This window comes from Fistularia commersonii, chromosome 1 (genome assembly GCF_037954325.1).
Source record: "Fistularia commersonii isolate RoL2024-O1a breed Wild chromosome 1, RoL_Fcom_v1.0, whole genome shotgun sequence".
In the NCBI taxonomy this organism is placed as follows: Eukaryota; Metazoa; Chordata; class Actinopteri; order Syngnathiformes; family Fistulariidae; genus Fistularia; species Fistularia commersonii.
In genome coordinates, this window is record NC_141284.1 from 2744183 (window position 1) to 2757764 (window position 13582).

Here is a 13582-nt window from a genome sequence, read left to right on the forward strand (position 1 = left end):
GCCGTCGGATAAAAACCCCGCAGGAAGTAGGAAGTGGGCTGGTCTGAGCGCACGTGAGCGTGCATGTTATCGCGTACCTTGTCGACTTCTGCTTTTTCTGCGTCCTTCTGATTCCATGTTGGACAAACACTTCGCTTCTGAAATGTCAGAGCTGAATTGGAAAATATTTTTAAAAAAATAAACAATGCCTGTGTGTTTCCATGTTTCCATGGCAACGAAGATGACCAACAAAACATTTGGAACGCTGGATTTTCCAAGGATGAAATGCCAGAAAAACCCTAAAATTGACTGGAGTGAGGATCTCTGGAATGCACACACAGACACACACAGACACACACACACACACACACACACACAGACACACACACACACCCACACACCTTGTCAGTCCCAACAGGGAGACACTGAAAGGTCAAGGATATCGCCGCTTCCACTGGCTGGTCTTGCTGGGGAAAAAACAAAATTGTATGTGTGTGTGTGTGTGTGTGTGTGTGGGTGCCTGAGTGTGTGTGTATAATAGAATAAGAAAAGAGTGTGTGTCCCAGGAGACAGTAATTGTCAGCTGACGGATGGTTGGACTGATATTGTGTCCGGAGCAGAGGGAGAAGCTTCTAAGGGGTTGGAAGGGGCGTCTCCATGGAGACCTGCTGGGACCCGGACCTTCTCCACACACACTGTTCACATGTTGGTGCCTCACACACCTTGAGAGACCTGGGAAAAACCTTGACAAATCCTGCTTCCCCCCCTAAAAAAAAAAAAAATAAATCAGGTCATATACAAATATCAATTTTCATAATTTTTTTGAAAATGATTTATTTCTAAATCCAGCTATATATATATATATATATATATATATAGTATCCAGTAACTGGATACACACACACACACACATATATATATATATGTGTGTGTGTGTGTGTGTGTGTGTGTGTGTGTGTGTGTGTGTGTGTGTGTGTGTGTGTGTATCCAGTTACTCATTGTACGGATGTTAAGTGTAAATTACTCAATTTCCAAAACCATGTGCGGTTGACCTCTGCAGCCAGGTACATATTATGGTCTGCCAAGAAAATCCTGGAAAATGATCTCCAGGAAATAATGGGGGGCAGGGGGGGGGGTGGGGGGATTGACTGACAGATACACACACACACACACACACACACACATATTAGTTTTTCCCCAACAAGACAAGCCAGTGGAAGCAGCAATATCCTTGACCTTTCACTATTTCAGATGCATTGATAGATGTTGTTTTACTCACGTGTGTGTGTGTGTGTGTGTGTGTGTGTGTGTGTATTTCAGCCCCGGCCGCTCGCCCATCTCCTTCGACCACGAGATCGTCATGATGAACCACGTCTACAAGGAGAGGTTCCCGAAGGTCGGTACTTCCTGTTTGCTTTTATTTTGAAATGCTGGCAGGAAGTGCTCCTCTAAAGCTCCTCCAGAAAGCATAACGAGAAGAAGTAGAGGGTGAATGAACATCGTCTTTAGATAATGTTATTATTTTATGAGTTGAGGAATCTCTCCGTGCCGTGGCGTCCGTCATTCTGGAGGCCGGAGGAGATTTTTAAATAATAATTAGGAGTGAAGAATGACGACCCTGGTGACTCACCCCCCCGCCTCAGGCGACGGCTCAGATGGAGGAGCGCCTGGCGGAGCTGCTCAGCTCGTCAGCGCCGGACAAAGTGCGCCCGCTGGCCGACGGCGTCCTGAGCTTCATCCACCACCAGCTGACCGAGCTCTCCAGGGACTGCCTGGACAAGAGCCGCGATGGGCTAATCACCTCGCGCTACTTCTACGAGCTGCAGGAGAGCCTGGAGAAGCTGCTGCAGGACGTGAGTCACACACACACACACACACACACACACACTCCCCTCATTGCGTTGTGGGAGATCCGGTGGCGTCGGCAGGAAGTATCCGGGTACTCTCTGTTGGAATCCGCAAGTAAAACAACCGCGTAATAACGTAATGATGACAGATCGGTCACGTCTTGGACGTGTTACCATGGCGATGGATGTGTGTTAAGGTAAGTTTTCACCCATGTTTACATTTTCGACACCAACACACACAAACACACACACACAGTGTATCATAAAGCCCCATCAAGCCAAATAAACAATCACAACCGAATCACTGACATGGGTGGCCATAGAGTGCTACTCATGCGTCGCCATGGTAACCACTGCAAACCTGACCTGAACTTTACATCTGGTTTATTGAGACAAAAAAAAAAAAAAAAAACGACATTCAGATGAAGACATCATGTTATGCTTGACTGTCCAGCAACTCACGCCCTGACGTGTGTGTGTGTATCGCTCGCCATGACGGGCGCCGTCTGATGTCACACACACACACACACACACACACACTCACACACTCACACACTGTCTGTTCTCGGGACCGGACACGTCCCCCTTCTCGCCAACATGGCGACGTACGTGCACGTGCCGGTGGTGACATCTCAATTAGCTCAGTTTTCGGGGGTGGGGGGGTGTTATGGCTCCCCCGGCCCTCTTATTGACACACACACACTCTACTGGGACACACACACATCCAAAATATCTGTCTCACACACACGCCTGGATTTTAATTTCACACTCCAGCAGTCACCGGGGGCTGACGGATGGCTCTCCAGACAGGCAGAGCTGGGCGGGGGATACGGGCGGGGGCGCGTGATTGGCCGGCTGTGCTCGCCGCGAGGAAGGCGGAGCGAGGACGAGCCGTCCCGACGCCGCCGGAGCGGCGAGCCAGACCCGAGCACATCTGGAGGAGTCGGGGACGGCGGCGGAGCGGGAGGAGGTTCCGCTCAACACCGACGCCGCCTCGGGGGGTGTATGGACGCGGGCCGGCGGCGCCTCGGGTGTTTTTTTTATGCGGCGAGATGTCGGGCGTCGTCTGGCAGAGGAGGCCGGAGGAGGAGGAGGAGGAGGAGGAGGAGATGATGAGGAGCAGCGGGTGGGAGGTGTTTCCTCCCAGCTGGCAGGAGGAGGCGCCGTACACACACTTTACAGTTGAGTCCACTTTTTCAGTTTTGCTCTTCATCAGGCCCTAGAAGTGGGGGGGCGTTTTACAGAATTCAAAACTTTTGACGCTTAATAGTGACGTCTCGTTTCTGAAAACAATAAACTTTTAATCATTGGAAAGAAAGGAATTTATTTCAACAACTCCAGTTTTGTTATAATGATATCAATACCTGAAAAACAAAGTGAAAGTTGACGGATCGATAAAATTAACAACGGGCGGGTAATAGACTCTATAAAAAAAAAATTGTTTTTTAATTTCTAACCCTGCATTAACATCGGCAACTCATATTTTACATCGTAATTCTTCTGTAATTATTATCCTGATTTTATTATCTGTAGGATAATTAATGTATTAAGAAACAGTAACTCAATAATAAAATTGTTATTTATCTGTGATGCATGAATAAAGTAGTCAGAAATCTGGGACTCATGAATAAATTAGTGAGAAATCTCTAATGCATTAAAAGCGTGGTAATAAAAGCGTGCACTGCTAGTGTTTGAAAATCAATGGCCGGAGAAATGAAAGAATGGATAGATGATAAACTGTTACAGATTATTGTCTATATCAGAAATTAATAAAAAAATAGATAAATGATCTAAAATCAAAGACAGAAATTCTGAAATAATTTATGATATTGACAGAAAAAAAAGGGAGGAAAATGACAATGTGAGGTGATTTACAGTTAAAGGCTTTGAATGCGCTTGAATTTTACTCTTTAAAAAGCAAAATAGATCAAAAATCAGTCAGCAAACGCTTTCTACTCTTCAGACGCCGCCGCACTTATTTTCCCAGCTCACTCGAGCCTCCCGTCACATCCCGCCAATATAGGACAAAACTCCCCTTTGTTTTTCTTTTGAGTGGTTTGTTCGGGTCAGAAACTTTTCTTATTTTAATTTTAATTTTTTTTTTTCATTGATACATTTTTATTTATTTATTTATTTATTTAATAATAAGATGTAAAATCATCTGGTTCATCCAGTTATTATCTCAAATATAAATATTAATTTAAATATAAATATGACTCATCGGGAGTGAATAAAAAGTGTGTACAGTTTAAATACAATTGTGCAACGTGTGTGTGTGTATGTGTGTGTGTGTGTGTGTGTGCGCTGACGACTGACCGATCCATCACGCAGCTCCTCCTTCCCGTCAGCCAATCAGATACCGGTGTGACAACACCATCTTGTAGTAAAGTAGTGATTGCCCAAATTCCACCAGTGGTTAATAACATATTGATTACAATTGAACGCTAACAGCGGTTGCTAACCGGATGTTAGCGGCTGTGTTAGCATTGAAATGGCTAACGCGCGGCTCCCGGGTCACTGAGGAACGGCAGCGCTTCTCACCTCTGCTCCTCCGCCCGCCTCTGATCCCATCCCGGGGTCGTGACCCCATTATGGCGGCGGCGGGGCGGCGCCATCCCTCCTCCATCCCTCCATCCCTCTCACAACTTCGTCTTTCATCTCTCCTCCACCTTCCCTCCTGATCTCTTCTTCTTCTCCTCACCTCCGCCCTCGTCCTCGCTCCTTCGCTCCTTCATCTGTTTCTGTCACAGAGTGGGGGAAGTTGGTAGTGGTGGGGGGTCAATGACCTGCCTGGTTGTCGCCGTGGCAACCTTCATCCAACCCCCCCCCCACCGATGCTGGTCTCCTGCGGGTCACCTGGGGGCACGGGTGGGGGGGGGGGGCTGCTGGCTCAGCTCCGACCATCTGTCAGCGCCCAGGTGCCCCACCAGGCAGGTGTGTGTGTGTGTGTGTGTGTGGGTTTGTGTGTGTGTATGGTGAGTTTGGGGAGCCCTCCGACCTCGACCACCAGATGTTTCCGGGGAAATACTTCCTCCTGGCCGAATCACAACCATCCAGTGCTGCTTTTACTTTTTTCACTTTCAGATGTGGGATTTGTAGTTTTTTTTAAAGGGATTTTGTAGTTTGTTTTTAAAGGGAGTTATAGTTGTTGTTTTTATTTATATTTACATCCTTAGAAAACAACAAGGTCTGTTGAATTTCCGCGGCGGAGGTCGTCGCATGTAAACAACCGGGAGTGTTTGTCTGCCTGTCACACACACACACACACACACACACACACACACACACACACAAAATCACACACACACACAGAGTTTGACTGCTTAATTAGGTGCAAAAAAGTGGACGCCCCCCACCCCCGCCAGCTGTCATTACTCATGGATCACACTATTTAGTCTCATACACACACAAACACACACCTCATACATATTTTGTCAGAGCACATACAGTACACACACGCACACACACACACACACAGACTTTTTAGTTTCCATTATAATTATAAATAATTCAGGTGTGTGTGGGGAGGGAGAGGGTCAGGGTCCCTCGGGCTGCTGCGTCTGACAGCTCGCAGTGGCGCGGATGCTTTGTTCCTTCACACACACACATACACACACACATTATTAATACACACAGTCCGTCACGCATTTATTCATACATACATACATACATAAACACACACCCACGAGACAACGTGTCGACCCACCCACACACCCCTCCTCTACCACCCCCTTTACAAGACAGATAGGTAATGTTCTACCCTGGATGGTGTATAATTTTCTCTCTCTCTTACACACACACACACACACACACACACGTCCAGGAACACTGGATTGCTGCTAAATTGCTTTGCCGGCGCCGTGACAGACATTTCACGGGTGTATCAGGGTGCAGGGGGGGGATCTGTTTGTCCCTCCTGATCGTTCTGCTGTGTTTGTGAAGGACAAACTAAAATCTGGCGACACCAAGGTCGCGCACACACACACACACACACACACACACACACACACACACACATTGGCGGCAAAAATGTCAAATGAAATGGAAGTGATCTACTCATAGTTGCCATTTGAAGTCTGACGCAATTTTCCTCTGTGTTTTTTGTGTGTGTGTGTGTGTGTGTGTGTGTGTGTGTGTGTGTGTGTGTGTGTGTGCGCCTACGTATGTGTGTTTCCAGGCCCATGAGCGGTCCGAGAGCGTGGAGGTGACCTTCGTCACCCAGCTAGTGAAGAAGCTGATGATCATCATCGCCCGGCCGGCTCGCCTGCTCGAGTGTCTGGTGAGGGCCCGACCACCCAAGAACAACACACACACACACACACACACACACACACACACACACACACACACACTTGCGTCTTGAGGTCTTCATCGCCGACAACGATGAAGGTCCTGAGCGCTGGAGCGGTAAGACTCTTGTCGTCTTCGGAGTCTCACCAGGGAAGTCACGGGTGAACGCTAATGCTAATGTTAGCGTCAGGGGGAAAACACGGAGTGCAATGGTAATCTGATTACCCCGGTGCAAAAACAAGTTCTGACGTGGACACGCCACGTGACACAGAATGTGAACACGGTATTGATCTGCGATTGAGCCGGGAGGGTGATGGATAGTTTGATCACCGCAGTCGGCGGATTGAAACCAATGATGGCGATGGCGGTTGAAACATTGAATTCAATCAATACAAAAAAAAGTTTTGTGAAAGATCAGGCTGCGTCTCCATGGAGATGCAGGACTGCGTAAACACCTGCATAAACAAGGTGTCGCTCGCCACCAGGACTTCGAGCGGGGGACGGAGGGACGGAGGGAAATTTCGCCCGTCTTCACTTCGATCCCCTTAAAGTTTTCTGAGAGCGATGCAATTTCACTTACCGTTATGACGCACAGAGACACACACACACACACACGCTACAGAAGTTCAACACAAGTGAGGACGGTTTCCATGTTGAATCCACCCAACCTCCTCCTCCTCCTTGGACCCCACAGGAGTTCGACCCCGAGGAGTTCTACCACCTGCTGGAGGCAGCAGAGGGCCATGCTAAGGAGGGCCAGGGCATCAAGTCCGACATCCCCCGTTACATCATTAGCCAGCTGGGCCTCACCAGGGATCCCCTGGAGGGTAAGACACCTCACACACACACACACACACACACACACACACACCGGACTGATCATGTGACCATGGGACCCCTGTGTGTGCAGAGATGGCCCAGCTGAGCAGCTACGACAGTGGGAACCCTGAGACCCCGGAGACCGACGACTCTGTGGATGTGAGTCTGCAGAAGAAGCCAGGGGCTGAACCAGCTGTACACACACACACACACACACACACACACACACATTCTCAGAACAACACACACAGACTCACACTCATCCTTACACACGGCAAGCACACACACACACTCATCCTTAAGCTCACACACACACACCCACACAGACACACACGCACACACTCACACTCATCCTTACATTCACACACACGCACGCATGCACACACACACACTCACACTCATCCATATGTGTGCACGCACACACACTCACACTCCCTCGCATTCACAATCATCCTTACACTGACACACACACACACATTCAAACTTGCACTCATCCTCTCATACACACACTCATCCTTAAGCTCACACACACACAATCACACACGCACACAGACACTCACTCACACCCAATCACACTCATCCTGACTTTCCCACACACACACACACACACACACACACACTCATCCTTATGCGCGCACACACTCACACTCCCTCACACTCATCCTTACACTGACACACACACATTCAAACTCGTACTCATCCTCTCACGCACACACTCACACTCATCCTTAAGCTCACACACACACACGCACACAGACACACACTCACACCCAATCACACACATCCTTACACTCCCGCATGCAGGCACGCAGACATGCACGCACGCACACACTCACACACACACTCATCCTTACACTCATATTCTCTCTCACACACTCAGACACACAAATGCCCACTCTCACACTATCACACACACTCACACTCCCTCACACTTGTACTGGCACTCATCATCATCACACACACACACACACACACACACACACACTCCCCGTCACCTCCAGCCTGACCCTCCCCCCCCCCTTCCATACTGTGTTCCAGAGTCAGGGAACGACAGTCCCCGCCGCCCCCCCACAGACCAAAACCAAAACCCCCCGTGAGGAGGACTTCGAGAACATCAAGCTCATCAGCAACGGAGCCTACGGGTAGGTGGGAGGAGCTCCACCGCGCCCCCGATCACGAGTGTCACAGAACCTCCAGCTCGACGGAGAAGTCGATGCGGGCGATCGATCACTTGGTGATCAATGATGAAGGTGTTTGAGTTCTTGGAACCTTCTGGTTTGGAAGCAGATTATTCCCCTAAAAGTGTAGGCCTTTTAAAGAGCAGTGTTCCGCGTTGTAATACCGCTTTCCTCCTGAAGGCGGCGATAGCGAGCTGCGACACCTGTCGCGACAAAGGTTCAAGCGTCTCCTCCTCCTCTTCCTTCTCGCAGCGCCGTTTTCCTCGTCCGTCACAAGGAGACGCGGCAGCGTTTCGCCATGAAGAAGATCAACAAGCAGAATCTGATCCTGAGGAACCAGATCCAGCAGGCCTTCGTGGAGCGGGACATCCTGACCTTCGCCGAGAACCCCTTTGTGGTGTCCATGTTCTGCTCCTTCGAGACCAGGAGGCACCTGTGCATGGTGATGGAGTACGTGGAGGGTAGGTTCCTTGTTATGCGCTTATTAGCTGGCGGCGAGTGCACTGTGGTGTGACCCCATGTCGGCCCTGCAGGGGGCGACTGTGCCACGCTGCTGAAGAACATCGGGGCTCTGCCCGTGGACATGGCCCGGATGTACTTCGCCGAAACGGTCCTCGCCCTGGAGTACCTTCACAACTACGGCATCGTCCACAGGGACCTGAAGCCCGACAAGTGAGAACCTCCTAGTGCACCATGGGTGAACCTTTTGGGACACCTCCTGTAAACCTTCACTACACTATTATTACACCTTTAGTGCAGCTTTAGTATACATTTAGTACACCTTGAGAGCGCCTTTGTTATATCTGTTGTGCAGCATTAATACTCCTTGAACACCTTTGTTACATCTTTAGTGCACCTTTGTTACACCTCGAGAATACCTGCTTCACCTTGAGTACAACTCAAGTACACCTTTATTACATCTTTAGTACACCTTTGTTACATCTTTAGTGCACCTTTGTTACACCTCGAGAATACCTGTTACACCTTTAGTACACCTCAAGTACACCTCGAGAATACCTGCTTCACCTTGAGAATACCTTTGTTACACTTTTAGTACACCTCAAGTACACCTTTGTTACATCTTTAGTGCACCTTTGTTACACCTCGAGAATACCTGTTACACCTTTAGTACACCTCAAGTACACCTCGAGAATACCTGTTACACCTTTAGTACACCTCGAGTACACCACGAGAATACCAGCTTCACCTTGAGAATACCTTTGTTACACTTTTAGTACACCTAAAGTATACCTGTTACACCTTTAGTACACCTTTGTTACACCTTGAGAATACCTTTGTTATGCCTTTAGTACACCTCAAGAATACCTGCTATACCTTTAGTACATCTTGAGAGCACCTTTGTTACACCTTCAGAATACCTTTTTTACACCTTTAGTATGCCTTTGTTAGATCTTTAGTACACCTCAAGTACACCTTTGTTACATCTTTAGTACACATTTGTTACACCTTGAGAATACCTTTGTTGCACCTTTGTTGCACCCTTAAGTATACCTGTGTTACACATTTGTTGCAGCTTTCTTACACTTCCAGTTACTAACCAAAGTAACCAAAGTTTGCTCGTTGTCTCCACACACACACACACACACACACACACACACACACACACACACACACGCCGGCAGTCTCCTGATCACATCCATGGGACACATCAAGCTGACTGACTTCGGCCTGTCAAAGATCGGCCTGATGAGTTTGACCACCAACCTGTATGAGGGCCACATTGAGAAGGACACCCGGGAGTTCCTGGACAAACAGGTGCACCTCCTCCTCCTCCTTCCCTTCACTCCTCACTCGTGAACCTTCTGCCCTTTGTCTTCACTCCTTGTTCCTCACTCCCTGTGCCTCTTTCGTTACTCCTCTCTCCTCATCCCTCAATCCATGTCTTCCCTCAGTCGTCTCTCAGGTTCTGTCACTCCTCTCCTCACTTTTTTCATCTGCACCTGAGACTAACGTGGATCCTGGCTTCTTCCCCAGGTGTGTGGCACGCCGGAGTACATCGCCCCCGAGGTCATCCTGCGCCAGGGCTACGGCAAGCCGGTGGACTGGTGGGCCATGGGGGTCATCCTCTATGAGTTCCTGGTGGGCTGCGCCCCCTTCTTTGGAGACACGCCCGAGGAGCTGTTCGGACAGGTCATCAGCGGTGAGGCACCCGCGTTAGCCGCTAGCATGTGTACCGTCACCCCTCCCTCCCCGTGGGATACGATGAACCAAACATAGGAAGTGATGAAAATAGCACTGGAAGTAATGAACCAAATAAAGATAGTGATAAACAAAACACAGGAAGTGATGAACAATCCACAGGAAGAAATAAACCAAACAAAAAGGTGATGGATGAAACACAGGAAGTAGTGAACCATACATAGAGAGATGTGGAAAAAAGACAGGAAGTGATTAAACAATCACATGTCATGATAAACAGAACACAGGAAGTGGTGAACCAAATACAGGAAGTGACAAACAAAACACAGGAAGGGATCGACCAAACACAGGAATTAGTGAACCAAGAACAGGAAGTGATGTCCAAAACATGTTCACGAGTTCATCAAACACAGGAACTGATAAACAAAACACAGGAAGTGAAGAACCAGGAAATGGTGCGGCAAGTTAAATTGTGTGTGTGTGTGTGTGTGTGTGTTTGTGTGTGTGTGTGTGTGTGTGTGTGTGTGTGTGTGTGTGTGTGTGTGTGTGTGTTTAGATGAGATCATCTGGCCTGAGGAGGAGGAGGCCCTCCCGCAGGAGGCCCAGGACCTGATCTGCAAGCTGCTGCGACAGAACCCTCTGGAAAGGCTCGGGACGGGTCGGTTCTGTTCCAGTTCTCTTCTGGCTCTCCGTGTTCTCTGACAGTCTTAACTGAACTGCGCCTCTTCTACACACACACACACACACACACACACACACACGCAGGAAGTGCCTTTGAGGTGAAGCAGCACTCCTTCTTCACGGAGCTGGACTGGAACAGTCTGCTGCGGCAGAAGGCCGAGTTCATCCCCCAGCTGGAGTCAGAGGACGACACCAGCTACTTCGATAGTACGTCTTCATCGCGGCCTCCTCATCCTCCTCCATCACACTCCTCCCCCTAACAACCACTTGTGTGTGTGTGTGTGTGTGTGTGTGTGTCAGCTCGTTCCGATCGGTACCACCACGTGGACTCCGAAGAGGAGGACGACACCAATGATGACGAACACGTGGAGATTCGACAGTTCTCCTCCTGCTCACCCCGCTTCAGCAAGGTGCGCGCAAACACACACACACACACACACAATTTAATAATTGTGGTTGTCTAATTATGAATACACAAGTTCACAGTTTACACACAATGTGTGTGTGTTTTTCTGAAGCTTCAACCGTGAGTAACACAGTCGGCTAGCAAAGATCGTAGGGGGTCCATGAACAACAAAAAGCAGGGCGAAAGCCATCAAACAAAACTGCCGTCCACAAGACACCGGGGTTAAAGGTCACGCCCGTTTTTACACGGCGATGAGCCCGTGACGACCTGACCGGGCGTTGTGTTGCGTTCAGGTGTACAGCAGCATGGAGCGTCTGTCGCTGCACGAGGAGAAGAGGACCCCTCCCCCGACCAAACGCAGCCTCAGCGAGGAGGGCGGCGACCGCGTGGACAGCCTGAGCGGACTCAAGTCCCGGGACCGGTCCTGGCTGGTGGGGTCCCCCGAGATGTAAGTCCCACCCCTGACGGGTTCGTAGAGGGTGAAGGTGGAGGTCAAAGTTCACACGGCAGTCATTTTTCTTGACCGGTGTAAAAGGGTCAAAGGTCAGAGGTGGTTGTAGTTTTGACCTGGAGCCGTAAAAACGACAGGGATTATCGCAGACATCCATGGGGGTGTAATAGCATCTGACCTGTGTGTGTGTGTGTGTGTGTGTGTGTGTGTCCGCACCGCAGCCTCCGCAAGCGCCTGTCGGTGTCAGAGTCATCGCACACTGAGAGCGACTCCAGCCCGCCGCTGACCGTCCGCCGCCGCTGCTGCTCCGCCATCATCGAGATGCCACGCTTCGCCATCTCGTCTGAAGAGGAAGGTACGAACCTCGGGATTACCGGGGGATTATCTCATCCCAGTGGTATCACCCGGAATTAACTAGACATAATCCCGAGTAGTGGAATCCGAACCGGTAATGGTGCTCACTCCTCTTCACCCGTCACCCCGATGGCACCAGATTAGATTAGATAAAAGCGCACACACTAGCAGATTACCGGATTATCCCGTCGGACATCGGCCTCAGCTCTCCACCTGCGGAGGCCGGTGTTCCAGGTTAAACCCGTTGGTTCATATTGCTCGACAGGAGCGGCCGGTAATCCGGCAGATCATCCAGATTATGAGTCGCCGGACCGGCTTGTCAGTATGGGGAAAAAAAGATGGCCGACGGTCTCGATCTCCGTCCCCCCCGTCAGGCGCCGCCGCCGGCCGAAAGAGCGGCGTGTTGCTGGGGCCGAGCGCCGTGAGGGGCCCTCGCTCCGAGGAGCTCCCCCTCGCCATCCCAGAGCTCCCAGTGGAACGGGAGCTGAAGATGGAGGAGTCGCCCACCACGCCGAGCTCCACCTCCAGCCAGCTGAGCCGGGCCACGCTCACACGTTAGTGCCGCACACACACACACACATACACACACACAGAATCTACAGACAATCCCAGTAACCTCAGAAGCTCATTCTAGAGGATTCGTAATTCAAATTAATCCAACTGACTCTTCATCTCAGAGGAGCGACCAGCACACGCTGTTAGCTCGGGGTTAGCTTGTGTGGGATTAATGCAGATTAGCATAATAGCAAGTAAATTTTGGGCGAGCAAACGGCTAGGTTAGGATAGTAACGGGACGTCTTCATTCAATTCCAACTTTATGTTCCTTTCCTTTCTCATCGATAAAACAGTTATAAATATATGTATAATTTTACAAGATCTATTATGTAAGATCTATGACAATGTTATGAACATCTACTACACTCTTGTAACATCGATTTCACTTTATGATAAACATCTAGGACACACAGTGAACATCTATTTAACTTTATAAACCTGATTACATTGTTCATTGTTGCAAACATTTATTACACATTATAAACCTCTATTTCCCCATTATAACGCTGTTACAAACATCTGCGGTTGTATAAACATCCATTTCACTCTCATTAACATCTACCACAGTTTATAAACATTATTACATTGTTACAAACATACATTTCACCCTTATAAACATCTGTTACACTGTTGAACATGTATTTCAGATTATGAACATGTAGTATATGTTTAAACGTGTAACTATTTAACTTTTGCCTCCTCACGCTGGTCTCCCTGTGCAGCAGGCAGCTCAGGCGACACGGCCGACCGCGCTAACGGCTTAGCGGCCAAAGCGGCGGCGGAGAGCGGCGCCGCGTCGACCCCGAAGGCCATCAGCGACCTGGCGGCCCGCCGCGCCCGCCACCGCCTGCTGTCCGGAGAC

At 49.4% G+C, this 13582-nt stretch overlaps 1 protein-coding gene across 9 annotated transcripts in view; it reads left to right on the plus strand.

The window, feature by feature from the left end:
* mast2 (microtubule associated serine/threonine kinase 2) overlaps positions 1–13582 on the plus strand; it is an 84358-nt gene that overhangs the window by 63846 nt on the left and 6930 nt on the right. For 7 of the 9 annotated variants that reach the window (XM_086144078.1, XM_086144097.1, XM_086144108.1 and 4 more), the window contains 17 exons: positions 1300–1375; positions 1623–1832; positions 6004–6105; positions 6811–6943; positions 7027–7094; positions 7974–8077; positions 8366–8574; positions 8647–8785; positions 9757–9889; positions 10109–10274; positions 10830–10931; positions 11039–11161; positions 11255–11364; positions 11654–11808; positions 12033–12166; positions 12540–12719; positions 13443–13582. The exon at positions 13443–13582 is cut by the window's right edge and continues 94 nt beyond it. In XM_086144078.1, coding sequence (XP_086000204.1) covers positions 1300–1375; positions 1623–1832; positions 6004–6105; positions 6811–6943; positions 7027–7094; positions 7974–8077; positions 8366–8574; positions 8647–8785; positions 9757–9889; positions 10109–10274; positions 10830–10931; positions 11039–11161; positions 11255–11364; positions 11654–11808; positions 12033–12166; positions 12540–12719; positions 13443–13582 — 2284 coding nt within the window. The remainder of the gene's footprint in view (positions 1–1299; positions 1376–1622; positions 1833–6003; positions 6106–6810; positions 6944–7026; positions 7095–7973; positions 8078–8365; positions 8575–8646; positions 8786–9756; positions 9890–10108; positions 10275–10829; positions 10932–11038; positions 11162–11254; positions 11365–11653; positions 11809–12032; positions 12167–12539; positions 12720–13442) is intronic. The other 2 variants (XM_086144087.1, XM_086144119.1) reach the window with 1 other exon arrangement.